We start from the raw sequence: 21,764 nt of genomic DNA on the forward strand, positions 1-21,764 counted from the left end.
TGGGCTAAACTTTAAAGTGCTTTAATATTATTAAATCAAATAAAGTAAGTAAATATATCTAGCGAGAAGATCATTTATTTTATTACTTAAATATCCTGTATCTATCCTTTATAGTACTTTAAATCACACGTTTGATTCCCTGTCATTCCTTAATCTTCCCCTAAGAACGTGGCTAATTTATATAAAAAAAACCTCAAGATACTACTAATAAGCCTGTATATATCCCCAAAAACTTTATATCCTATCTGTGCTCATGGCTTGGCTGCATGCAATCATCTAGCTGATCGCCCAGTGACCCCAAAGGCTAAAACGACTTCCCGTGGGGCGATCACGTTTTATGCATCGTAGAACCCGGCACGTTCTTTCCCCTTTTTTTTTTTATTTCGGAACAGCTCATTCACACAGTGGGGTCGCAGTTAGCATGAATCGAAGCCAAGGGAGAACGTTCGATTTCGAGTGCAAAATCAATTTGCGTCAATTGCAGCAAGAGATTAGCCTCGCTCTAGTTTGGTACGAAAAAAAATCTATAGAAAAGATCGCGAGCTGCGTCCACATAAATCAGCGACAGATGATAATAAAATCCAAGACAAGACACAGCTTCGCGGGGGGCGCCGCTTGGAAACAACAACCCGACGGATGGCGGGTTGGGAGGCAGGGAAATCCATCCCTGAGCTTATCGCAAAAACAAAATGAGTTTATGCCGAAAATAGCCGCTTCTTTCAGGGCCACGTCAGTCGGTCAAAGGGGAGGAGGGATCGGGATCTGCGGGGTGTTTATAATCCCCATTAATATATACACTTGACTTTACCGTTGCGTGACGTAAATCGATCGAGAAACGCCTCGATCACCGTTACACTCGCTTTTATTTATAAATTAACAAAATAAAAATACAAAATTCATCCGAAAATACACCAAGTCGCAGTCGCAAGCCTTCGAGAGGGGCGAGTGCATCTGTCCGAGCCAAGCAGCTGATTCAGCTGCGCTCCCAGCTCCTTATCAAGGCCCGACATCGAATCCATAATTGTGTAATATATGGGCAGACATCATCGGCAGACATCAGGCATCCCTCCGGCACGTGGCATGCAAATGAGCAGGCGTCCGGAATATCATTAGAGAGATTTGGCAACCTTGGCCAACCCAGGACCGGGAACGGGCCAGCAACAAAATTAATAAATAAAAAATAAAAAAATAAACAAAATAGGGAACAAAAGCCGGCTAATTAAATCCATGCGAAACCCGATTCGGGGGAAAATTTATGGCTCTTACATTTCCATTGAATTCAAATATTTTTGTGTGCGCCTTTACGGTCGCAAATCACAAATAAAATCGTAAATAATTGCAGAGCAAATATTTATCGTGGGTTAGGTTGGCTTTGCCAGTGAAATGAAGCGGCGCGTGCGGAAATATGGGTTATGCTGCGCTTTGAATATTAATTCGGGGTTAGCGCCGATCCTATGTCAATTATTTTGGGTTTAAGTAAGCCCTAAAAGTATACTGCGTCCCTGTGAGCTTCGTGTCGGGTTTCCTCTTAAATTATATTGTTTTAAATACATAGTAAGGCTTTCGCTACACTGATAAGTTTATAAATAATTAAATTAATACACTGATTAGTCAGTAATTTCTTGGAGAATTTCAAAACTTAAATGGGCTAATAAAAAAACACAAACAGGGACATGGTTTGATTAAATCTGCTCTTAATGCTGGAGTGGAAATAGGTTCCTTTTATTGGAAAGAACACACTTTTTTTAAACCTCTTCTCATAGTTCCAGTAAAAAGGATTAAAAAATTGTATTATTTTTTTTATATATTTCTACTACTTTTTGTTTCTATTAAAATTCACAACAAAGAAGCAAACCCATAAATATACCCCTTATCTTTATAGTAGCAATCAGCAAACACTTTCTGAACTTTCGACGACTCCAATTACACATCCAGATCAAATCTGAATGGGCTTATCTCGCTTGATCGGACACATTAACAACTCTGAATGATCAGATTAGGTAATCGTGAAAATCAAAATAAAGCTGATAACTGATTGGGCACAATCGAAGTCAGCCGAATATAGAATTGGGAAAAACCCCGATAAAGTCAAATAATCCATTTTAAAGTTGGAGTGACGATGACATTCATGCAGGTAACACGGTCGGAATATTTGAACAGCGTAACTGTGGGAGGCAGCAACGAAAGGCAGGTTGGAATAACAATAAACTCATTAGCAGGCCAATGCAAAGCCAGGAACAATAACAATAACGGGGAGGCGCAAGTAGGAAGTTCTCATAATAATATTATAGTGTGTTTGTGGCTTGGCAGTAAACAATTTCCTATTAATATTTGCCGAGCTTATCGCTGGACAAGCCAGTTGTTCTCCGGCAAATAAATAAATATGTGGGTAATTGTTTCTCCAGTTGTTGTGGGTGGGTGTGACCACAATTGATTCACTGCCTCGATTACGTCTAGGCACACACAGGCCTTCTCCAAGAAGCGAAGGATACCCATGTTGATTGTGGACTTAACAACTGAAGGGCGGGTTGCTGGCCGATAAGTGGATAGAAGCTAAAGCCCTAATGATAGTTAATTTGGGTATATATAAAGAGCTTTTATTCATGGACAGTAGTTACTTTGAGATCACATTAAAACCATGTCATCCTCTCAGACCTCAAACCCAGCATTACCCAAATATCTGGTCAACTTTGAGAACTACCTAAAACCCAAGAAACTAGACCAGTGTCAGCCTCTTCAACATTTCGAGAAGCCCACTGGCCGAATCTCATATCTGACAAGGAATTTAAAGCGATTAAAGCTGCTGAGATGGTATTATAGTTTCTCAAAATTCTTTGGACAACTGCCACTTCCTAGATTTCTGGAATTCCTGCGTGCCCGGAAGGATGATGGCCTGTGCAAACGGAAGACAGGCTTTGAGATCTACTGTGAGATGGCCAGCATACATGGCTTTCACATTTTCGTGGGCGCCAAGACCTGGCAGAGAGTCCTCTGGTGGCTGCTCATTTGCACAGCGGTCCTGCTCTCCTTGGTCATAGTGATTATGTCGCTTTCGATGACCAGGGAAACGCCCACCATACGCTTCATAGACACCATGATGAAGCCCACGTCGGAGGTTCCTTTTCCAGCAGTCACCATTTGTGGACTCAATACAATTTCCCAGCGAAAATTACTTGCTAAGTCAAGGGAATTGGGTGTGTCAGAGACTGAACTAAAAGAGGTGAGCTATCCGAACTCTACTCTATCAGAAAAACTAAAGAAAAGAAATGCAAGTTGGCTACAACTCCTGGAAGATCTAGCTCCTTCGATCTGCCAGCAAGTCAACAGCTGTCAGTGGGAAAATCGCGTGGAAAACTGCCGGAAAAAGCTGCAGGCTATCTGGACTCCCGACCAACGACTGTGTTGCAGCTTTAATTACCAACAGAAGCGTTTCAGTTCTCATTTAGGTCTTAGTGTGGTTTTAAGTTCTAATAATGAGGGCTTTGGAAGTGCTCTTACTGCATCCGCTAGTCATGAGATCCTTATACACGAATCCCACGAAATACCCAGTACTTTCACTCCAAAATTACTTGTACCAAGCGGATCTGAGGCTCATTTGATGGTGCGACCTTTTGTCAACCGATTCACAGAAAATCTGGGCAGCATAGACCTTGACAAGAGGGCCTGTTATTTTCCTAGAGAACGAGATTTGTTTTATTTTTCTGTGTACAGCCAAGGCAATTGCTTGGCCGAGTGTCGCAGCGAGGGAATCTTCAGGTTGTGTGGTTGTATTCCCCCAAACTCTCCTCGTCGGCAAGGTTGGAGCCTCTGCGATTTACAGCAAATCCAGTGCACCATTAATTATGGCAAGTAAGCGCAATAAATAGAGAATTGTTTACAAATTATTTACTTTTTACAGATAATGCCGATCGAATCGTTGAAGAACAAAAGCAATGCAAATGCCTTCCGCCTTGCCAATTCCATCGATATGAGTTCCAAGGTGATATTCGACTTATAAAGGAGATGGCTAACAGAAGCATTGGTAACTCAAGGTAAACAGTTTTTAATTTGTTTTATTTTAGTTTGTAATGTGTGGCATTTGTATCCAAGTCTAATTTCCCCAAACGAGGTCCGTCTCCGCATTTACTACGACTCACCAATAGCTGAGGAGCAGGTCCTGGACGTCTACGAGAATTGGCTGACATTCATAGGCACGTCCACTAATGACCTACAAAGTGTCCATAATTAACAGTTTTTTGACAGGTACCTTTGGCGGCATTACCGGACTATTTATGGGCTGCAGTTTCGTGTCGGTCTTTGAGCTAATTTTCTTCACCTGTGTGAGACCCACTTGCAACTGGCTGACCCGCCAACAGATACTTTGGCGGCGGCGGCAAAAGATTTCGGTCATTAGAACGGGTTAAGAGGACTCCACTTGGAATATTCTCTTGTCTGCAAATATATACCCCAGACCAAATATGTCTTAGGATATAATACAATATTTCATAGAATAAGAAAGTGATATCAACATATTTGAGTCAACATTACTCTGTTCTGTTAAGATTTAGTTTTCCTTAATTATCGTTTTTTAAATTAGAATTAGTACATATTTTGACTACTCTAGAACGTAGCTTTCTTCATTATTATCAGTGTTATATCCTTCAGAATACACTGGTTAAACTCGTCTGTATCTTTCTCCATTACCAGCAGGGTGAAGTGCTGATAACGATAACCCGTACCGTGGATCCAAAGACCTAGCAACTGAAGACACTTAAAGCATCTTAAAAACCTTGCTGAAGGCCTAACAATCAATATAAGCTCAGCTGATCTCGATCTGTTGACATACAATAATAAAAACTCAGAGTATTTCATAGCATTTCAAGTAAAATCAATAAACATTTTTTATATTTTTCATTGGAAATCAAATAAAAATGTTTAACTTGGAGGACCACAATCGCGGATCTTAAATTTCAATTCTAGAAAATTGCATTCTTATTGTTTTTAGCTCTAAATAATATATATCATATAAATATATATTTATATATAAATCTTTCTAACCAGGTCCGGAAGAAAACAATTTTGTTTTAAATTTCTTTAAAAATTTTAAAAAGTTAATAAAAGGCTAGTTAAAACGTTAAAATTTTTCAAAACTTTACAAACACTTTAATTTAAAAAAAACCATAAATAATGAAGATTTATAAAATTTATAAAAATCCACAAACTTTTGCTTAAGGCTACTCGTGCAATGTTTCTTTCTTTTCAGTTTGAAATATTTTTATTTGATATGCGGGCTACATAACCAGAGAAAGATCTATAAAATTTTCGTCTAGGTAATTTGGCGATTATAAAGGATTTAGCAGACTTGCAAGTTATTTATTGGTTCATTTGCTAAACTCAAGGGTTTATTTTTTAAGGAATTTCTTGATCGGTATTCAGTTATTTTCCAGTCTCTTGTACTGATCTCTATCTTTTTTTTCCATGGAAGCTTCTTCAGCAGAAAAGTCATTATCTAGAGAATCCCAAGTTTTCAATTGTTCATCAATGTCCTGCACAGTGCTCTTTCGTTCTAATTTTTCCTTAACGATCTTCATGTTTTTGTTTTCGTGATTTGCCTCCAACTGTTTTAGTCGGTTGTTCAAGTCTTTTACAATAAAAAGTATATCCTCGTTAAAGTCCTCTTGTAATCGAATCTCCACCGGTTCAGTGTTCGTTTCCATCGTGAAATATTGTGAAGTGTGATTCTTTAACGAAACCAAAGAAAGTTTTTTAATAATTGGGGCAATAGGAAGGTCACTAGCTCACCACACGCGCTGCAAAGGTTCCTAGGAACACTAGACCCAATATAAGGATTCCGAAAGTATATTTCATGTTGAGTGAAAGCTGACGATCTGACAACTGAGCAAGAGACTTTTAGCAGCCCCTTAAATACCATGTTGACTTCAGAGTCTAGCTGAAAAGATAACCTTGGCTCAACTCAAGCCTAATCTCTTTTCTACGTAAAGAAACATTTTAAATTAATTAATTGGTTTTTCATTATTTTTTTTAATGAATATTCTGGGAAGAATAATATATAAATAAACTCCGAATTTGGAATTTGGAATATCATCATCTACAAACTAGTGCCTATTACTGTAGATATATTATATTTTTGAACATAGCCGCTAATGACCTACAGGGTGCCCATTGTCAGACTATTCATAATTTGTCAGAAACCTTTTGGGGCAAAAATTGACTATTTATGGGCTAAAGTGTCTTGGCGTTCCGTTCCTCCTGGACAACTCAGTGACCCGCCAGCAAAGTGTGCCACTCCGGCGGGGTCATTAGCGCAGGCTAATTAGAAGCTGACCTAATTGCCTTTCCTTCGTCCAGTGACCAGTAGTCGCTTATCGGCAGCCTTCGGGGAAAGATGGCTTTCAAGAAGCGACGCATCTTTGACCTGCGCCAGGTGCAGGCTCAACAGCTGGCCACCACTGCCTCCTCCAGTCATAGGCGCAGCGATCCAAACACCGAGCACCATCCACTGCATCCCCTCAAGCCTGATCGCCACTTCCGTCGTATTGGAGCGTGGTTCTCCGAGAATATGCGCAACTATTGCCAGACCACATCCCTGCACGGATTCAGCTACATCACTCGTCAGGACATCAGTCGCCGCGAGCGATTCTTTTGGCTGGTGGTGGTGATCCTGGCCATCATCACCTCCATTGTGCTGGTGGTAGTGTCTTGGTATTGGAGCCAGGAGACCCCCACAGTGACCGTTATAGAGAGCTCGCACTTTCCCACCTGGAACATTCCTTTCCCGGCGGTCACCATATGCAATTTCAACAAGATATCCAAGACGAAGGCACTCACCTTGCTGGAGCAAATGTAAGTTGGAAAGTAATACATGCATTTATTGCTTCCAAATATCTATAGGCAACTTCCGGCTGGCATGAATAAGTCCGAGCTGCACAACCTCTTCAATCTGACTCTACTGCCCGTGGACAACCTGATCAGCAACAGTTCCCTGCAGATCTACGACCGGATATTGGCTCTCAACAACCTCACACTCACCGGTCTCACCCAGCAGCTGTCGCCCGACTGCATCGACATGATCTCCAACTGCATTTGGAAGGGAATCAATACGCGCTGTGACAGCCTCTTTCAGCGTATCGATACCATGGAGGGGCAGTGTTGTACCTTTAATTATTTCGGGGGCATCACAAATAACTTTCCAGAGTGAGAACTGAATCTCATCTGGTTCCAGCAGTTGTAACTTTTTTGGCTTTCCAGAAAAATAGCCTATCAGGTGCCCAAGCGACCTTACCGCGTCACTGGCTGTGGCTATCCCACGGGTCTGTCGGTGCTCCTCAACCCCATGGTATCCGACTACTACGGCACCTTCTTCAGTGGCTACGGTTTCCGGCTGCTTCTGCACGACGCCTACAACTTTCCGGATGAGAATTCGGAGACCAAGGTGGTCACCTCCACCCGGGAGAGCTTTGTGCGCATAAACCCGGAGTCCACCTATGCCACCAGCGATATTCGCCGAATGGACCTGTCCCTGAGGAACTGTCTCTTTGGCAGCGAGAGGAGCATGCACGGCCTAAGGCGTTACTCCTTCATCAACTGCATGTTCGAGTGCCGGGTGAAGATGACCGTCGACCTCTGTGGCTGCCTGCCGCCGTATGTGTATAACAACAACAGCTTCAAGGTGTGCGGCGTGCTGGAAACCAACTGCATGATCCACAGCAAAAGTGAGTGGTATAATGGATGGTCAGAATAGATTCTGATGTGTGATTCCACTTAGGACTCTTTTCCCATGCCCTGGCCAACTTGAACTTTTCGCTCTCCGTTGTCCGCGAGACGGATAGTTTTCCCTGCGGGTGTCTGCCGGATTGCCAGTCGAATCATTATGTTTCGGAGAGCACTATGGGCAGGCTGGACATGAGCTATTTTACCAACCGGCCAACTTATAGGTAAATTGAGATAAAGTATTAGAAACGAGGTTTTTAAGATACTTATCCTTTCTGGTATAGTTTAAAACCAATTAAATACCTCTTCTAAAATGTCACATCTCCTGCTTACAGCAATGCCACGGACAGGATTCTGCTGCATGTCTTCTTCAGCGATCTGATGAGCACCAGATACCGCACGGACATCTTCCAGAACTGGCTCTCCGCCTTGGGTAAGCAGGCTAAAACATTCAATAAATCACTATACTGATTATAGTTTTCCCTCTGACAGCTTCATTTGGCGGCTTGTTGGGTCTAATTATGGGCTTCAGCATAGTCACTGCCTTCGAGTTCCTCTACTTCCTCACCTTCCGTCCCATATTTAACTACATCAACAGGGACTAGGCCAGCGCTCACCCATTGCTATCCACTTGACACGCTTTCATTAGAACTCTGATTGATAGGCAGTAGCCGGCTCCTATAAATCGTCTGCGAATCGAGCACTCTTCAAACACAATGCCGCCTCGAGTGGATGATGAGCGCCAGTATCGCCGGCTGTTTCGAGAGTTCCTGCGCCAGAGTTATATCAATGGATTGCATCCGTTCCTCTACCGCTCGCCAGTGCGTCATGCCAAGTGAGTGGGTGTAACTGGCTGCATCAAAGATCCTTTAGCTTGTTATTCCAATAAAAGTGTGTTTAAAGATTAAAGCCTTATAAAGAGCCTTCGTTATTCAAATTCCCCGAAAAAAACTAGAGGTGAACCAGTTGACCAAAACAAAGTAAAACCCTATATATTCCGTTTGCAGAACCCTCTGGCTGGCCTTGCTCACCGCCATTGTGATTTACACGCACATTGTAATCGTGGATCTCACCCAGGAGTACCTCATTCAGCCCACGGAGATACATCTAGCCCCTGACCTAGTGCACGTGGCCAACAGCCCCTTCCCGGCGGTGGGCGTATGCACCGCCAACAAGATAAGTCGCCGTCTGCTCCAGGATTATGCTTTAAAACTGTGAGTGCTTTATTGCATGTAATCTTTTAGTCGAAGTAGCCCAGGTTCTTGACCTCGGCGGCCATGGCCACGATGGAGTCAAGCAGCTCCTCGCTGGCAGGCACGATCTGCTCGGCGGGCAGCTTGAATCCGGTGAAGATGGAGTTCGAGGAGGGACGCAGCTCATAGCAGAAGGTCATGCGCACATCCTGGGTTCCGTAGGCCCAGTCAACGCTGGCGCCGGCAGCCGGGTAGATGGCATCATAGATGTTTCCGCCGGTATACTTCGTTGCATAGCGCTTGCTCACAGCGGCAATGGAGGCGTCGAAGACCTTCTCGAAATCGGCCACATTATCGGGCAGATCGGAGGTGTGTCCATAGGGATAGAGCAGGTACTGGGAGTAGGCATGCAGGGAGATGTACAGCTGGATCTTTCCCTTCAGCTTGGCAATGTAGTCGGACAGCGACTTGGTCTCGATTTCAGAGAAGGCCGAGGGGCCGGCAAAGGTGTCGGAGCAGGCGTTACTGCTGGCGCCCACCTCGTTCCAGTGGAAGCCCCAGTTGCGGTTGGGATCGGCGCCGAAGCAGCTGCCGTAGGGAGTGCGGGTCTTACGCCACAGACGATCCGTGGTGTGGGTGTAGACATAGCCGTCGGGATTGGCATGGGGCATGACGTACCAGACGTAGTTCTCGGCCAGCTGCTTGATGGACTCCACCTCGGAGGTCAGCAGCTGGTTGATGATGTAGGTAGCGGCCGCGGGGGCGATCCACTCGCGGGCATGAATGCCGGCCTCGAGGAAGATGCCGGGCTTGTTGCTGCCGCCCTTGGTGATCCTCACGCCCAGAATGGAGCGTCCCTGGTAGGTCTTGCCGCCCTCGATGAGGGTCACCACGCCGGGGTACTGGTTGGCCAGGCTCTGCAGCCAGGAGTAGGTGTCGTCCAGCTCGTAGTACTCAGCCCAGTTGTAGGCCCTGGTGGCGCGTCCCTTAATAGCAACCTTCTCTTCGGTCTCGTCCAGCGCCTTCTGCACATCGCTAGCCTCCAGCACGTACTTGATCTCAGCCTTGCCCATGATCTCCAGGAAGTCGGGCACCTTGTGGGGAGCCACCACGATCTTCACATCAGCGCCCACAATGTGGACTCCGTCGAGGAACATGATCGAATCGCTGGATCCCTCCAGTTGCTTCAGCACCTCCAACTGATCGGCATTCTCGGTGTTGGCCTTGTACAGGCGATAGTTGTCGTAGCGAGCCCGTTCGGCGCTCACGGAGGCAATGGCCACGGTAGCCACAAGGGCGAGGAGCAGGCACTTGGTCAGCGACATGGTAGTCGTTGGTTTGAGCCATCAGCGGGTCCGCCACCTGCTTTTATAGGCCATCGATAAGAGCGGGAGCAGCCGAATCTGATTTACGGCCAGCGAGTGCCTTTGCCAATCCTCGGGCTGTAAATATCGGAGTTATCTGTGCAATCGGCGGTGGGTGAGCACCCTTATCGCCCAGTCTCAGGCGCGTCGCCTGGTAAATCATTTGGGAATTCGACGACGGACCTGGTTATGACGTTTTGGACGTCTTCAGAAAAAATGTCAGTTCATAAGACAATCAAAGAGGGTGGCATTAAAGAGGTATTTATCCTGTTTTGTTTTTATATATTTTAGAAACAATTAAATTACTAGCCTTCTACTATTATTTTCATTTTATGTACACTAGTTTCTCCTAGAAGTTCTTTGTAACAAAGTATTAAGTTTCTTTTCATCATAAATAACAAAGGTCTCCCTCCCATTAGGCTTTTTTATATAAAATTTAGATGGACATTTCCTATAAAAGAAGTTAGTATTCTTTAAACTTATTTCACGAGTGCTGTCTAAACAATATTTTGATAACTAAAATCTACACTATTCCACTCAGCATACCTTATTATTAAGTTTTACTTTATTAAGTTACTTTTAATTATAGATTGTGATGAATGAATCTTCAACTCAATCAAAGCCATTCGCTTTTCCTTAGAAAAATACACAACTAACTTTTAACTTTCATCTTATCAATAGCTCTCAGCTATCTTGAATATAAAAAAGCTCACGTTTAGCTTTGTCATAACAAAAAAAGTATTTGTCTTTTTATCTTATCAATGCGAATTCGTTGGCTTTCTTAGATTTATAAATTTATTGTAACTTGTAACCTTCGATAGCGGCAGCTGCCTTAATCATTTCCATCAACGAATCCGTGGTCTCTTGACCCGTGGGTATTATCTGGGAGGCGGGAAGCCTGAAGCCCGTCCAGAAACTGTAGCCAGAGGGTCGCAACTCGTAGCAGTAGGAATACTTGACATTAAGCACGCCATAGGCCCAATCCGTACTAGAACCAGCTGCTGGATAGATGGCATCATAGACATTTCCACCTGTATAGCGAGTTCCATAGCGACGCTTCATGGCCCCCACTGCCACATTAAAGACCTGCTCCAGTTGCCGATGATTCTCCGGCAGCTTTGAGGTGTATCCAAAGGGGTACAGAAGTAATTGGGAGAAGGAGTGCAGCGATAGGTACATGAACATGGGTTCCGGCAGCGAGGTCAGATGCTGGGAGAGGGTCTGGGTCTCCGGTTCGGAAAAAGCCTTGGGTCCGGCATAGGATTCTGAGCAGGGATCGGAACTGGCTCCCACTTCGCGCCAATGAAAGCCCCAGTTGCGGTTGGGGTCCGTTCCAAAGCAGTTTTTGTCCTGCGGACTGCGGGTCTTGCGCCACATGCGGTTCTACAATATACATATATAGTTAACTTGAAAGATAGAAATTTAATTTCTTCAAAGTAACTCACAGTTGTGTGGGTATACACGTAGCCATCCGGGTTAGCATGCGGCAGTATGTACCAGACATACGATCTGGCCAGCCCCATGATCTGAGCATTCTGCGAGGTTAGGAGTTCGTTGGCAAAATACGTGGCAGTGGCAGGACTTATCCACTCCCTGGCGTGCATGCCAGCCTCCAAAAAGATGGACTGCTTATCAGCCCGGCCATCCTTGTGATTGATCTTCAGGCCCATTAGCTTGCGGCCCTCGTAACTCTGGCCTGCCACAAATATAGTCACTATATCCGGGTACTTGGCCACCAGGTTCTGCATCCAGTGTTGGGTGTCATTCAACTCGTGATACACCATCCAGGAGTATACCTCACTGCGACGATTGGAGTCCGCCACGGGTTCAATGTCCAGCGACAGACTAGACTGGGCATTGGCGTCGATGAGCTCGGGAGAGAGACCCAAGCTCTTCAGTAGACCAAGAAAGGCTTTATCGTAGCTGGGAGCTATCAGAAAATCGGTGGGTCCCAAGTGGAGATTATTTAAGACCATGACATCGTGGCTGCTTCCCTCCAGAACTTCCAGACCCTTCAATTGATCAGCTCTCGTTGGTTGCACTCTGTAGACTTTGTAGTGGTCGAACCGCAGGCGCTCAGCCAAGCACTGAGACAGAAAATTAGCCGAGAGCAACACCACCAGTAGAAGCTTCATGCTGGCACTAGTCCAGGGTCTGCATGATGTGAGGCCTTTTATAGCCCAGCCGAGCGCAGTGGGGCATACTAATTGGCGATTGTTACTCCACTCAACTCCCGCCACACCCACTCCCACGCCCACTCCCCTTTTACCCAATATGCATAGATACCGCCACCAGGGGAACTCCACACTGCAGGCGGTGGCCCTAGATGTGGACGATATGGCCGATCGCCTGCTGGTGCTAGCACAGTTCTATCTGAATCCGCTTGAGACCGATCGCTGGAATGCCTCGGAGTTGGAGCGCCTGCACCGACTCCTCTCCAGTTATTACAACAACGGTGCTTACTCGGTGCGGGATATTTTGAGGCAGTTGTCACCTGACTGCGGGGAGCTAGTCATCAGGGGTATAGTCTTTGGCCTACCCGTCAACACCAGCCAAATGTTCCTCAAGCGTCCAACTTCGTCGAATGTGTGCTGCATTTTTAACTACCGCCGGGCTAGCTACTCCCAAATTGCGTGAGTATATACCCCCCTTTTGGGGTTCTTTTGTTAGATAGGATTCATAATCTTGGCATACTAAAGAGACCAGCGAGCCGAGGACGATGCTGAGATGAAAGCTGTTCCAAAGGTGGTCTTCGAATCGAATTCTATATTAAACAGTGTGCAGTTTGTGCTGCAGGATACGCCAGCAGAGGATTTTACAAACACTCTTCGCACAAATAATGCCTTTCAGGTAAATCTTTAAAATATTTTTAGATGCTTAGCTAAGTATTTGTACATTTTAAAACTCTCAATTAAATATAATCGTTTGTTTACGGTGTGCTGATGACCCATTAGCTTTAATAAAAACCTAACCGAATATATTCTAATTTGGTTTAATTCAATTTATTTATTTATCACTTGATGTCAATTTGAACAATAAAATGGTTCGAATTTATTGATCAAACTGAGCTTAGAGGGGTCTGTGCTTTTATTATAAGTGAAACGGCATTGAAACCGGTTTTATATATTGGTTTACTCTCTTAGAAACAGGAGAAAATTGAATCTTTATTCTGTTTTCGGTTTCCCCCTTTAGCTAACCATATTCCCCCAAGAGGACTATGCCACCATTCAATCCACCACCTTGGGAGAGATTCTTGTGGATCATAATACCATCGTAGAGATACCCATTCAGCCCATGTTCTTCAGTTCTAGCGAAGAAGTTCGCGGAGTTCCGCCACAAAAGCGACGCTGCTACTATCCAGAAGAGGGCAGCCGGCTATTGAATCAGTAGGTTGCCTCTCCTATCAGAACTATTCCAGTTCAGAGTCTCGTCTCCCTACAGATCATACTACTCCCTGGACGAGTGCCTGCTGGTATGCCGGATTAAGAGCATGATGGACCACTGCGGTTGCGTCTCTCCGCCCATGGTGGGCAGCTCCATGGATCTCGCCTACTGCATGCTACCCGATCTGCCCTGTCTGCTGCGTTGGAAGAGCATTTGGTATGGCCACAGTGAGTTCTCGTACTTGCAGAACAAGGAGGAGGAGGTGGCCCAGCGCCATTGCGAGCACTGTCTGCCCACCTGTAATGGCGTAAGCCTGAGCATTACCACCAATGTGGCTCCCCTAAGACGAACTTACAACAGCACGGGCTACTTTACCGGTTTACTGTGAGTTTTTTCAGTTTATAAATTAAATTGTGAAATTTATGTATTATACATTTTAGAAAGGGTCTAACTAACGAGCGACCTTTGGCCATTATCAAGCTCTTCTTTAAGCTGAGATTTGCCCAGGCCACAAAGTCCCAGCTTGTGAGCACTTGGGTGGTTCTACTGAGTAAGTTTTCTTCAAAGAAGTAAAAAGATTTATAATAAATTCTGAGAAAACCCTCCTACTAGATCGCTTTGGTGGCATCCTCTCACTGATGTACGGCTTCAGCATTGTCAGCTACATCGAGATACTCTACTATCTAACAGGCAAATGGTTTGTCTACATCTGCAGATCCTTGAAAGAATCAAAGCCCAAAAAACGCAGCCGCATTTACTCTCTTTACTGGCAGGAACTGATGCCAAAGGGCATGAAGATCATATCCCAAACTCGAACCTAAAATACTCTAAATTCTGAGCATAATACATTTTATATATATTTCGATCCGCGCACGCTCACAAATTATCAACAATTGAATGAACTTATATATGAAAAACTGTAATAAACGCAAGCCGTACGACGCCGAACCACCAACCTGAGCGTTAGTAGTCGCTGCCACGGGAGACCACCTCCTTGCAAGTGGGTCGCAGCATAATGGTGTGCTCGTACTGGGCCGTGTAGCAGCCCTTGATGTCACAGAGTGGAGGATAGGCTTCCACAATCCCCTTGTCGCACAGATCCTTGAGAGCCATCTGGTACTTGGTGGCACCGGCGCGGTCCAGCCAGCGCTTGCAGAAGGCCAAGGTGCCGAAATGCTTGTTAATGGTGCCCAGCAGCTGCTTGGACGACTGCAGGCGCAGAGGCACGAACGGCAGATCAAAGTTCTTCATGTAGTGGGAACAGTCCATGTCGTCGTGCACCAAGCCACGACCCGTGGAGCCGAATGTCTCTATGGCATAGAACTCGTCCTCTTCCATGCGTGTGGACTCGCCTCCCTTGACAATGGGCACCGTCTTGCCAGCATGGATGCCTAAAAATATAAATTAAGTCAGGGTTTCTCTCAAGGATCAAAAGTTCCATTTGTAGATCTTACGGTACGGGCTGATGGAGTGTCCGTTTAAGTTGCGAATTGCCTTAATGGGATACGTCTTGCCGTCCAGCTCGATCTCGTACGACTCCATCACCTCCTGGATGGCGGCGCCAATGTCGCATAGACGCACATCAATGCCCGCCTCTCGGATGCCCGTGTTTGTGGCATCCTTGACTGCCTGCAGCAGCTTGTCGTACTTGTTGTTAAAGGTCAGCGTGAAGGCGCAGTCAATGATACGCCCCTTGATGTGGGTGCCAAAGTCGATTTTGCACACGTCGTCGTACTGCAGCACCGTGGTATCGCCGGCATTGGGGGTGTAGTGGGCGGCGCAGTGATTCAGGGAGCAGCCAGTGGGGAAGGCCAAACCGGCCTCCAAGCCATTCTCGCCAATAAGACGGCGGGCAGTGTTCTCCAGCTCCTCGCAGATCTGGATCATGGTCATGCCCGGCTTGATGTAGCGCTGCATGTACTGGCGCGTCTGGCGATGGGCCTCGGCAGCTTGGCGCAGTTCTTGGTAAATATCATTGTTCATGCGGTCCAGGGCTTTCTTCTCCTCCGAAGTAAACCGATCCTTGGCCGTGCGATCGTCCGCCATATCCTTGGGCGTCGGATGCTCCACGACCTCTCCCTCGGGGAAGTTGCCATCGGGAAAGAGCTTAGAAATGGGAATAGTCGGCGGATCGGTCTGTCCACTCTTCTTTCCCTTGTTGTTGCTCTTCTTCTTTGCCGGCTGAGCCGTTGCCGCTGCCGCCGGCTTGGCATCGCCATTTGTGGTCACCTCGTCGTTGGCGCCCTCGTCGCCGCCCTCGGCGGCCTTCTTGGCTGCGGCCTCTGTGGGTGAAAAAGTGGGTGAGCTGGTGGGTGGTGGGGCGCGTATTCGGAGTGGGTCGTGCAACTGCAATTATCGCAGTGCGCCGCTCGCATGAGGTCACTCACCTTGGCGCAGTTTCTTATTGTTCGGCTTTGGCTTCTTCTGTTTCTTGGCCTCCTCGCTGATCTCGGCGACGGCTGCCTCCACATTCAGGGCCTCGGTGGCGGACATCTCGGAGTGTGTGACTGGTTGTTAAACCGATTAAATAAACGAAAATCAAGCGCGCACTCTTGCCTGGCAACGGCGATGCGGAGAAAGAACAAAAACACGAGGTGCCCGCCGACAGAACTAGGGTTGGACTATCGGAACCAAAGGAGTTCACGGAATGCAATATTTTCGCTTTGCTAATTTTCGGAATAACTTTTTTGATAAAAATCAATAATAACCGAATGACAAAAATGCAACGGAAAACATGATAATAAGCATATACAAATTTACAATGATTTTTTTTTTAATTTCATCATGCCGATATTTAATAGTGAGAACTAGTTAGTTCATTTGTACTGAACCAGGGCTACGAAAAGATATTAGAGTGTATCTAAGTATCCAGCCCTGGCTTATATAGTTAACTTTGTTAAAAACTTAATGATAGCCCTAAACCTTATTTCCTGAAAAATACAAACAACTATTTTAATACTCAGCTTCACTAAGGGCTTCGGCGCTGCTCCACAAGTTGTCTTTATCCTTCTTTACTTTTTATACAAGTGATATGTGAATGGTATTTTCCAAAAACTGCGCTGCGGTCTTACTTTTATATTTTGTTTAAAAAATTAAACATCCCAAATGGACGAAATCCTCTTTCCAACGCAGCAGAAGAGCAACTCCCTCAGTGACAGCGACGATGTGGACCTCAAGTTCTTCAACACAGGCTCCGGCGAGCGTAAAGACAGCGAGACCTCGGATACGGCTAATGACGCGGAGCGGGACGCCAAAGATGTGGATGGGGGCGGCAAGAACACGGACGGCGATGGCGACTCTGGGGAACCAGCACACAAGAAGCTCAAGACCAAGAAGGAGCTGGAGGAGGAGGAGCGCGAGCGAATGCAGTGAGTGGCTTATGAATGAAAGAACATCTCGAGTTGGCTAAACTACCTTTCCATCTCTCCCATGCAGAGTTCTGGTGTCCAACTTCACGGAGGAGCAGTTGGACCGCTACGAGATGTATCGACGCTCAGCATTTCCCAAGGCCGCTGTCAAACGACTGATGCAGACCATCACAGGCTGCTCCGTGTCACAAAATGTCGTTATAGCCATGTCGGGCATAGCCAAAGTTTTCGTTGGTGAGGTCGTGGAGGAGGCCCTAGATGTGATGGAGGCTCAAGGGGAATCGGGCGCCCTACAGCCCAAATTTATCCGTGAGGCTGTGCGCCGGCTAAGGACCAAGGATCGCATGCCCATTGGTCGCTATCAGCAGCCCTATTTTAGACTGAACTAAGGCCACGTATGAAGGGAATCTAGTTTTTAGTACTATTAGGCAATATTAAATAAAAGTCATTTTTAATTTTCATTAAAAAATTGGTCGAGATTTCTATGGAAATTTGGCATCGGTATAAAAGATTCCCATTAAAATCTCTTAAATTGGATCCTGCTCCAAGAAACCCAATTATTTTCAAGACAGCTTCCCAAAATGCAGATTCATATTTTTATAAGGAAATTTATTTTCTTAAATGTGTGTCGACAGGTCCGTATGGCGCTAAACCTTGAACTACATCAATTTTATGTAGCATACATTTATCGTTCAATGTTATTTAATTAATCCAGTCATTAAGTAGATATTATATGTAGTTACATCCCATATGTTGTACAAGTAGAATACGCATCCGTTTACAAAAAGCATCATTATTGAATGGGACCTCTAAGTGAATGTGTTCCGAAGTTACTCCAATCGCCGGGCCTCCGCCTGCATGGTCTGGAGCACGATGTGGGGCACCAGGTGTGAGGAGGCGTAATTCAACGGCACAGTGGCCAGCGGGGCCGAGCCATCGGATGGGAAGTTCAGCTCCTGGGCCATTGGCATGTCCCGGTCGATAACGTCCTGTGCGATCAGTGTCTTGGTCTCCTCATACTCCATGCCCGCCTCGGGCTTGGCGCCCATCAAGAGCTTGCCGCGTTGGACGCCCATGTACTGGGTGGCCTTGGCATTCAACGGCAGCTGACCGCAGGTGTCGGCGTGCACCTTGCGATGGGCCTGCAGATTGGAGATGCAGGTGAAACGCTTGCCGCAATTATTGCACAGGAAACGCTTGATGCCCGTGTGCACGGTCATGTGGGTGAGTAGGCTCTCCCTGTAAGGATACTCCTTGGGGCAGAGGTGACACTTGTACGGCTTGTAGTCGGTGTGCCGCGTCTTCAGATGCGACTTGTATTGGGCCTTCACCTTGAACGTTTTGCCGCACTTGTCGCACTGGTAGGGAGTGTCGGCTTTGTGCAGGAGCATGTGCGTCTTAAGAATGCTAAGGAAATAGGAGAATATTTATAAGAAACTGGAATTTTAACGGGAAATGCACCAATAATCTTACCCAGCTGTGGACAAATGTTTGCCGCAAACGGTGCAGCCGTAGAGTGGCAGGCGGCCGCAGTCGGAGCGCACATGGTCGGAGAGCGAGGTGCGTCCGGTGAATTTCTTACCGCACTTGTCGCAGATGAGGTTGCGCTGCTGGCTGCGCGGCTCCTTCTTCGAGTGGAAATTGCGTTCGTGGTTTTTCAGGCTGTCGTGGCCGGTCATGTACTTGTCGCATTTCTCGCAGTAGAGCAGCTCCTTGTGCTGCGCCCGGGCGTGTTCCGTAGCCTGCTCCTTGGTGGCGAAGAACAGGTTGCAGTAGCACGGACACTTGAAGGTCAATTTGCCGTCCTCGCCGTGCACCTTCATGTGGGTTACTAGGCGCTTCTCGACCAGATAAATCTTGCTGCAGATGTTGCACTTGAATACTTCTTCGTCCAGCTTGGCATGCACGTCCACATCCTTGAAGATCTCCTTCATCTCCGCCTCGTTGAGTTTGTGGTCGTCGCGCAAATGCTTCTCGTAGGGCTTGCGAATGTGGTAGATCTTGACGCAGTGTGGACACTTCCAGGACTTTTCCATCTTGTTGATCATCTTGAGACGCTCCTTCAGCTCTTTCTTGCTTATCTTGGCGACGCGTTTGGGGGTTCCGGATGAATCTTCAGGCGAGGGCGATCTTGGGGCATTGCGCTTGCGATACTTCCGCTTGATAACCGGAATCTTCTCCTTCGGCGGCCTGCCTCGCTTCCTCTTTACAACCTCATCCTTGCGTGGACCCCTGAGGGAAAGGACATCCTCCTCGGCCACCTCCACCAGCGGCACGGCCGCGATTTCGTCTAGGATGCCGGCGCCCTGCTCCACCTTCAAGCTCTCGAAGGGCTTCAGGCCATCGCCCTCGTTTAGCAGCACATCCAGGAGCTTGTCCTTCTCGTTGCTGAAGATATCCGTGCTCTCCGTCTTCACATACATGCTGGCGTCCTGGTACTCGAAGTCCTCCTCGTCGAAGGCCTCAACCTTGACCATGGCCGGCGGCGGCAGCTTAAATCCGGAGGAATCCGCCTCGTCCTCACTGTTGTTGGGCTCGAAGTCGGGACACTCGTCGCCCGAGTCCGAGAACTGACTCTCCTGCTTGAGCTTCGTCTTCAGCCGGCTGGCCAGTGGAATGTCATCGTCACTGTCCTCCTCAGATTCATCCGAGGTGGTCTCATCATCAGAGTCCCTCTTCCTGCCCTTCTTGCGGTAAGCCTTCCCCATCTTCCCCTCCGACTCGCCAGGCACATCGTACTCTGGCTGGCCGCAGGTCTCGGGACGACTGCGTCGGTGCTTGGTCAGACTGGCAAAGCAGGAAAAGCGAGTGTAGCAGGAGCTGCACTCCACGGGTCGGGTCTCCTCCTGCACGGGACGGAGAGAGAGTTTAACAAAAGGTTTATATATTTTTGTACCGATTAACTTACCTTCGGCAGCTTTTCTTCACCACACTTGGTCCTGCAGTGGCGTCGATATGCCTCCTGGTACTTGTACTCCGCACCGCACTTCTCGCAGACAAAAGGCTTGCGCTCTTGGCTAGCGGCTGAGCCAGTGATTCCATGTTCATCCTTGGCGTGCTGGGTCAACTCCTCCTCGTGGCAAAATCGGGCGTCGCAGCTGCGGCACTCGAAGCCGCCCGGCGGCTGGTGCTTCTTGACGTGTTTCACATAGCCGGCCAATGAGACCAAAGCCTTGTTGCACACCGGGCAGTGCAGCTTGGGCACGCCATCGGTGGTGATCTCCACCAGCAATTTGGTGGCTGCAGCAGCGGCCGCCGCACTGCTGCTGCTGCTGGGGGCCATCGAATCTGAGGCTGTGTGTGTGTGAGGAGGAAAAGGTGAATGTAAACAAATGCAAATTTGATTTTCGTTTGGTTTGGGTTTGTATGCGTTAACCAGGGCTGGCGTATCCGCTGAACCGCGGCTTGGGCTGCACTTGTTCGCTGATATATTTGTAATTTAATGATTTTACAGAACTTAAAAACAATCAAATTAATACAATTTCTATTGAATAAATTATTTGAAAAGACATTTATCGATTAATGTCAGTTATGTTTTAATTTATGTATATTTATTTATAAAATAATAATGGATTTTATTTTAAAGAATTTATACTCATAAAACATTACTTAAATATGCCTTGATAAAGTGTTAAAATAAATAAAATTAGTTAACTATCGGTAACAGTTTGTGGTTTTCAGTGACTAAAAATTATAAAATTTATATTATTATATTTTACTCACAAACAAGATGATTTTAAAATAAATAACAATAAATAAAAAAATCCTAGTACAGGATTTTGTAAATATTTATATATTTAATATTGAATACTTTTAAATATTTCTTTTCAATAGCGCAAACAAAACCGTTAAATTAAAATTTCTTGCGGTTATATAAATTGTCCTAATCTCTCTTCAATAAGAAATAAATCACAATTTTGTTATTTTCCAATTACAATTATCCAGTTACAAGTCGCAACTTTAACTATCGGCTGCGAGAGCCCTTTGTTCTGGTTCCTCCCATCCGATGTGTGTATCTCTCCCCACCAAACGATTGGCTGCAGCCCTGGTCGCATTGCGTTCGTGGAGTGCGAACAGTGGAAGAAGGTTTAGGAGGAGGAGGGGGCGGCAGTGGCAGGGGCAGGTAGCAGGACAGCGGCTTGGAAGTGCGCGCATCGTACCGAGAGTTCTCCTAGTGGTCGCTGCATTTGGCTGTACCCCGGACTCGGTCCGGCCCCCCAGCCCGCACCCACGCCAGTGCCCCTCGCCCAATACACAGCGACGACGACACACTACACCTACTACATACACCTACCCATATCGGCTCGGTCGAGTGGCGCTTCCTTGGGTTCTCTGCTCTGCTCTCTCCGACTCTCCGATGCTCAGACACCGCTGGGGTCAGACAAATGTCTCGCTAATGATGGCTTCGCCTGATTTTGGGTGCTGGATTCCACTCTGCGTTGCGCCGATTGCAGCTCGCTGCATTTTCACCCACACTTATTCGGTTATTATTGTTTGTTGTGGTCGGTTGAGCACTGCGAAAAATATTAACAACTCTTAAGTACACTTTAAAAAATGAAAAAACGCCAATGCGCTGCTGGCGAGTAAATTATTTTTCTTTGTGCAGCTCGAGGGTGGCAACGCAGCCCTGGTCGCAGCGTTCATTTCGGCCGCGGAACTGGTTCGCCAGCATCGTTCCAAAGATGGCGTTTTTTCTCTCACTGCACAGCGAGAGAGAGCAGCGGCCAGGGTTGCGTTCGGCATTA

General features: G+C 46.5%; 9 protein-coding genes across 9 annotated transcripts; 4 read left to right on the forward strand and 5 right to left on the reverse strand.

Moving 5' to 3' along the window:
* Positions 1-2,562: 2,562 nt before the first annotated feature.
* ppk11 (pickpocket 11) lies at positions 2,563-4,442 on the forward strand. The gene is made up of 5 exons (XM_017169902.2): positions 2,563-3,168; positions 3,241-3,845; positions 3,899-4,031; positions 4,090-4,190; positions 4,243-4,442. Exons 1-5 carry the CDS (start codon positions 2,639-2,641, stop codon positions 4,401-4,403), a joined length of 1,530 nt encoding a protein of 509 aa, XP_017025391.1. The 5' UTR covers positions 2,563-2,638; the 3' UTR covers positions 4,404-4,442.
* Positions 4,443-5,167: 725 nt separating this feature from the next.
* Positions 5,168-5,862, reverse strand: LOC108076985 (nuclear migration protein nudC-like). Its single transcript, XM_017170044.2, has 2 exons — positions 5,782-5,862; positions 5,168-5,720 (listed from the first exon to the last, which is right to left on the reverse strand). The coding sequence occupies exons 1-2, from the start codon at positions 5,845-5,847 to the stop codon at positions 5,412-5,414; spliced, it is 375 nt and encodes a 124-aa protein (XP_017025533.1). The 5' UTR covers positions 5,848-5,862; the 3' UTR covers positions 5,168-5,411.
* A 523-nt stretch (positions 5,863-6,385) lies between these two features.
* Positions 6,386-8,315, forward strand: ppk16 (pickpocket 16). The gene is made up of 6 exons (XM_017170067.1): positions 6,386-6,843; positions 6,892-7,194; positions 7,249-7,712; positions 7,766-7,934; positions 8,046-8,143; positions 8,203-8,315. Exons 1-6 carry the CDS (start codon positions 6,386-6,388, stop codon positions 8,313-8,315), a joined length of 1,605 nt encoding a protein of 534 aa, XP_017025556.1.
* A 111-nt stretch (positions 8,316-8,426) lies between these two features.
* Positions 8,427-14,478, forward strand: ppk18 (pickpocket 18). The gene is made up of 8 exons (XM_017169901.3): positions 8,427-8,545; positions 8,718-8,924; positions 12,550-12,900; positions 12,967-13,117; positions 13,460-13,653; positions 13,709-14,035; positions 14,092-14,201; positions 14,264-14,478. The coding sequence occupies exons 1-8, from the start codon at positions 8,427-8,429 to the stop codon at positions 14,470-14,472; spliced, it is 1,668 nt and encodes a 555-aa protein (XP_017025390.1). The 3' UTR covers positions 14,473-14,478.
* Positions 8,910-10,238, reverse strand: LOC108077083 (zinc carboxypeptidase A 1). The gene has a single exon (XM_017170251.2). The coding sequence runs from the start codon at positions 10,226-10,228 to the stop codon at positions 8,951-8,953; it is 1,278 nt and encodes a 425-aa protein (XP_017025740.1). The 5' UTR covers positions 10,229-10,238; the 3' UTR covers positions 8,910-8,950.
* LOC108077085 (zinc carboxypeptidase) lies at positions 11,063-12,402 on the reverse strand. Its single transcript, XM_017170252.2, has 2 exons — positions 11,713-12,402; positions 11,063-11,650 (listed from the first exon to the last, which is right to left on the reverse strand). The coding sequence occupies exons 1-2, from the start codon at positions 12,400-12,402 to the stop codon at positions 11,063-11,065; spliced, it is 1,278 nt and encodes a 425-aa protein (XP_017025741.1).
* Positions 14,479-14,483: 5 nt separating the features above from the next.
* Positions 14,484-16,329, reverse strand: und (methionyl aminopeptidase und). Its single transcript, XM_017170250.3, has 3 exons — positions 16,039-16,329; positions 15,106-15,933; positions 14,484-15,042 (listed from the first exon to the last, which is right to left on the reverse strand). The coding sequence occupies exons 1-3, from the start codon at positions 16,142-16,144 to the stop codon at positions 14,615-14,617; spliced, it is 1,362 nt and encodes a 453-aa protein (XP_017025739.1). The 5' UTR covers positions 16,145-16,329; the 3' UTR covers positions 14,484-14,614.
* Positions 16,330-16,547: 218 nt separating this feature from the next.
* Taf11 (TATA-box binding protein associated factor 11) lies at positions 16,548-17,488 on the forward strand. The gene is made up of 2 exons (XM_017170253.3): positions 16,548-17,019; positions 17,087-17,488. Exons 1-2 carry the CDS (start codon positions 16,757-16,759, stop codon positions 17,406-17,408), a joined length of 585 nt encoding a protein of 194 aa, XP_017025742.1. The 5' UTR covers positions 16,548-16,756; the 3' UTR covers positions 17,409-17,488.
* Positions 17,489-17,611: 123 nt separating this feature from the next.
* zf30C (zinc finger protein 30C) lies at positions 17,612-21,640 on the reverse strand. Its single transcript, XM_017170249.2, has 4 exons — positions 21,314-21,640; positions 19,928-20,313; positions 18,493-19,865; positions 17,612-18,426 (listed from the first exon to the last, which is right to left on the reverse strand). Exons 1-4 carry the CDS (start codon positions 21,315-21,317, stop codon positions 17,850-17,852), a joined length of 2,340 nt encoding a protein of 779 aa, XP_017025738.1. The 5' UTR covers positions 21,318-21,640; the 3' UTR covers positions 17,612-17,849.
* Positions 21,641-21,764: the final 124 nt, after the last annotated feature.

Source organism: Drosophila kikkawai, chromosome 2L (genome assembly GCF_030179895.1).
Source record: "Drosophila kikkawai strain 14028-0561.14 chromosome 2L, DkikHiC1v2, whole genome shotgun sequence".
Taxonomy (NCBI): domain Eukaryota; kingdom Metazoa; phylum Arthropoda; class Insecta; order Diptera; family Drosophilidae; genus Drosophila; species Drosophila kikkawai.

Coding starts and splice junctions, on each gene's coding strand:
- ppk11 (XM_017169902.2), top strand. CDS start 2,639: ATGTCATCCTCTCAGACCTCAAACCCAGCATTACCCAAATATCTGGTC. Junction 3,169..3,240: donor AATACAATTTCCCAGCGAAA/ATTACTTGCTAA, acceptor TCCGAACTCTAC/TCTATCAGAAAAACTAAAGA. Junction 3,846..3,898: donor CCAGTGCACCATTAATTATG/GCAAGTAAGCGC, acceptor TACTTTTTACAG/ATAATGCCGATCGAATCGTT.
- LOC108076985 (XM_017170044.2), bottom strand. CDS start 5,847: ATGAAATATACTTTCGGAATCCTTATATTGGGTCTAGTGTTCCTAGGA. Junction 5,721..5,781: donor GAACCTTTGCAGCGCGTGTG/GTGAGCTAGTGA, acceptor GTTTCGTTAAAG/AATCACACTTCACAATATTT.
- ppk16 (XM_017170067.1), top strand. CDS start 6,386: ATGGCTTTCAAGAAGCGACGCATCTTTGACCTGCGCCAGGTGCAGGCT. Junction 6,844..6,891: donor CTCACCTTGCTGGAGCAAAT/GTAAGTTGGAAA, acceptor AAATATCTATAG/GCAACTTCCGGCTGGCATGA. Junction 7,195..7,248: donor ATCACAAATAACTTTCCAGA/GTGAGAACTGAA, acceptor TTGGCTTTCCAG/AAAAATAGCCTATCAGGTGC.
- ppk18 (XM_017169901.3), top strand. CDS start 8,427: ATGCCGCCTCGAGTGGATGATGAGCGCCAGTATCGCCGGCTGTTTCGA. Junction 13,118..13,459: donor GCACAAATAATGCCTTTCAG/GTAAATCTTTAA, acceptor TTCCCCCTTTAG/CTAACCATATTCCCCCAAGA. Junction 13,654..13,708: donor GGCAGCCGGCTATTGAATCA/GTAGGTTGCCTC, acceptor GTCTCCCTACAG/ATCATACTACTCCCTGGACG.
- LOC108077083 (XM_017170251.2), bottom strand. CDS start 10,228: ATGTCGCTGACCAAGTGCCTGCTCCTCGCCCTTGTGGCTACCGTGGCC.
- LOC108077085 (XM_017170252.2), bottom strand. CDS start 12,402: ATGAAGCTTCTACTGGTGGTGTTGCTCTCGGCTAATTTTCTGTCTCAG. Junction 11,651..11,712: donor ACGTGTATACCCACACAACT/GTGAGTTACTTT, acceptor TGTATATTGTAG/AACCGCATGTGGCGCAAGAC.
- und (XM_017170250.3), bottom strand. CDS start 16,144: ATGTCCGCCACCGAGGCCCTGAATGTGGAGGCAGCCGTCGCCGAGATC. Junction 15,934..16,038: donor CAATAAGAAACTGCGCCAAG/GTGAGTGACCTC, acceptor TTTCACCCACAG/AGGCCGCAGCCAAGAAGGCC. Junction 15,043..15,105: donor ACACTCCATCAGCCCGTACC/GTAAGATCTACA, acceptor TTATATTTTTAG/GCATCCATGCTGGCAAGACG.
- Taf11 (XM_017170253.3), top strand. CDS start 16,757: ATGGACGAAATCCTCTTTCCAACGCAGCAGAAGAGCAACTCCCTCAGT. Junction 17,020..17,086: donor GAGGAGCGCGAGCGAATGCA/GTGAGTGGCTTA, acceptor TCTCCCATGCAG/AGTTCTGGTGTCCAACTTCA.
- zf30C (XM_017170249.2), bottom strand. Junction 19,866..19,927: donor GTGAAGAAAAGCTGCCGAAG/GTAAGTTAATCG, acceptor CGTCCCGTGCAG/GAGGAGACCCGACCCGTGGA. Junction 18,427..18,492: donor AAACATTTGTCCACAGCTGG/GTAAGATTATTG, acceptor CTATTTCCTTAG/CATTCTTAAGACGCACATGC.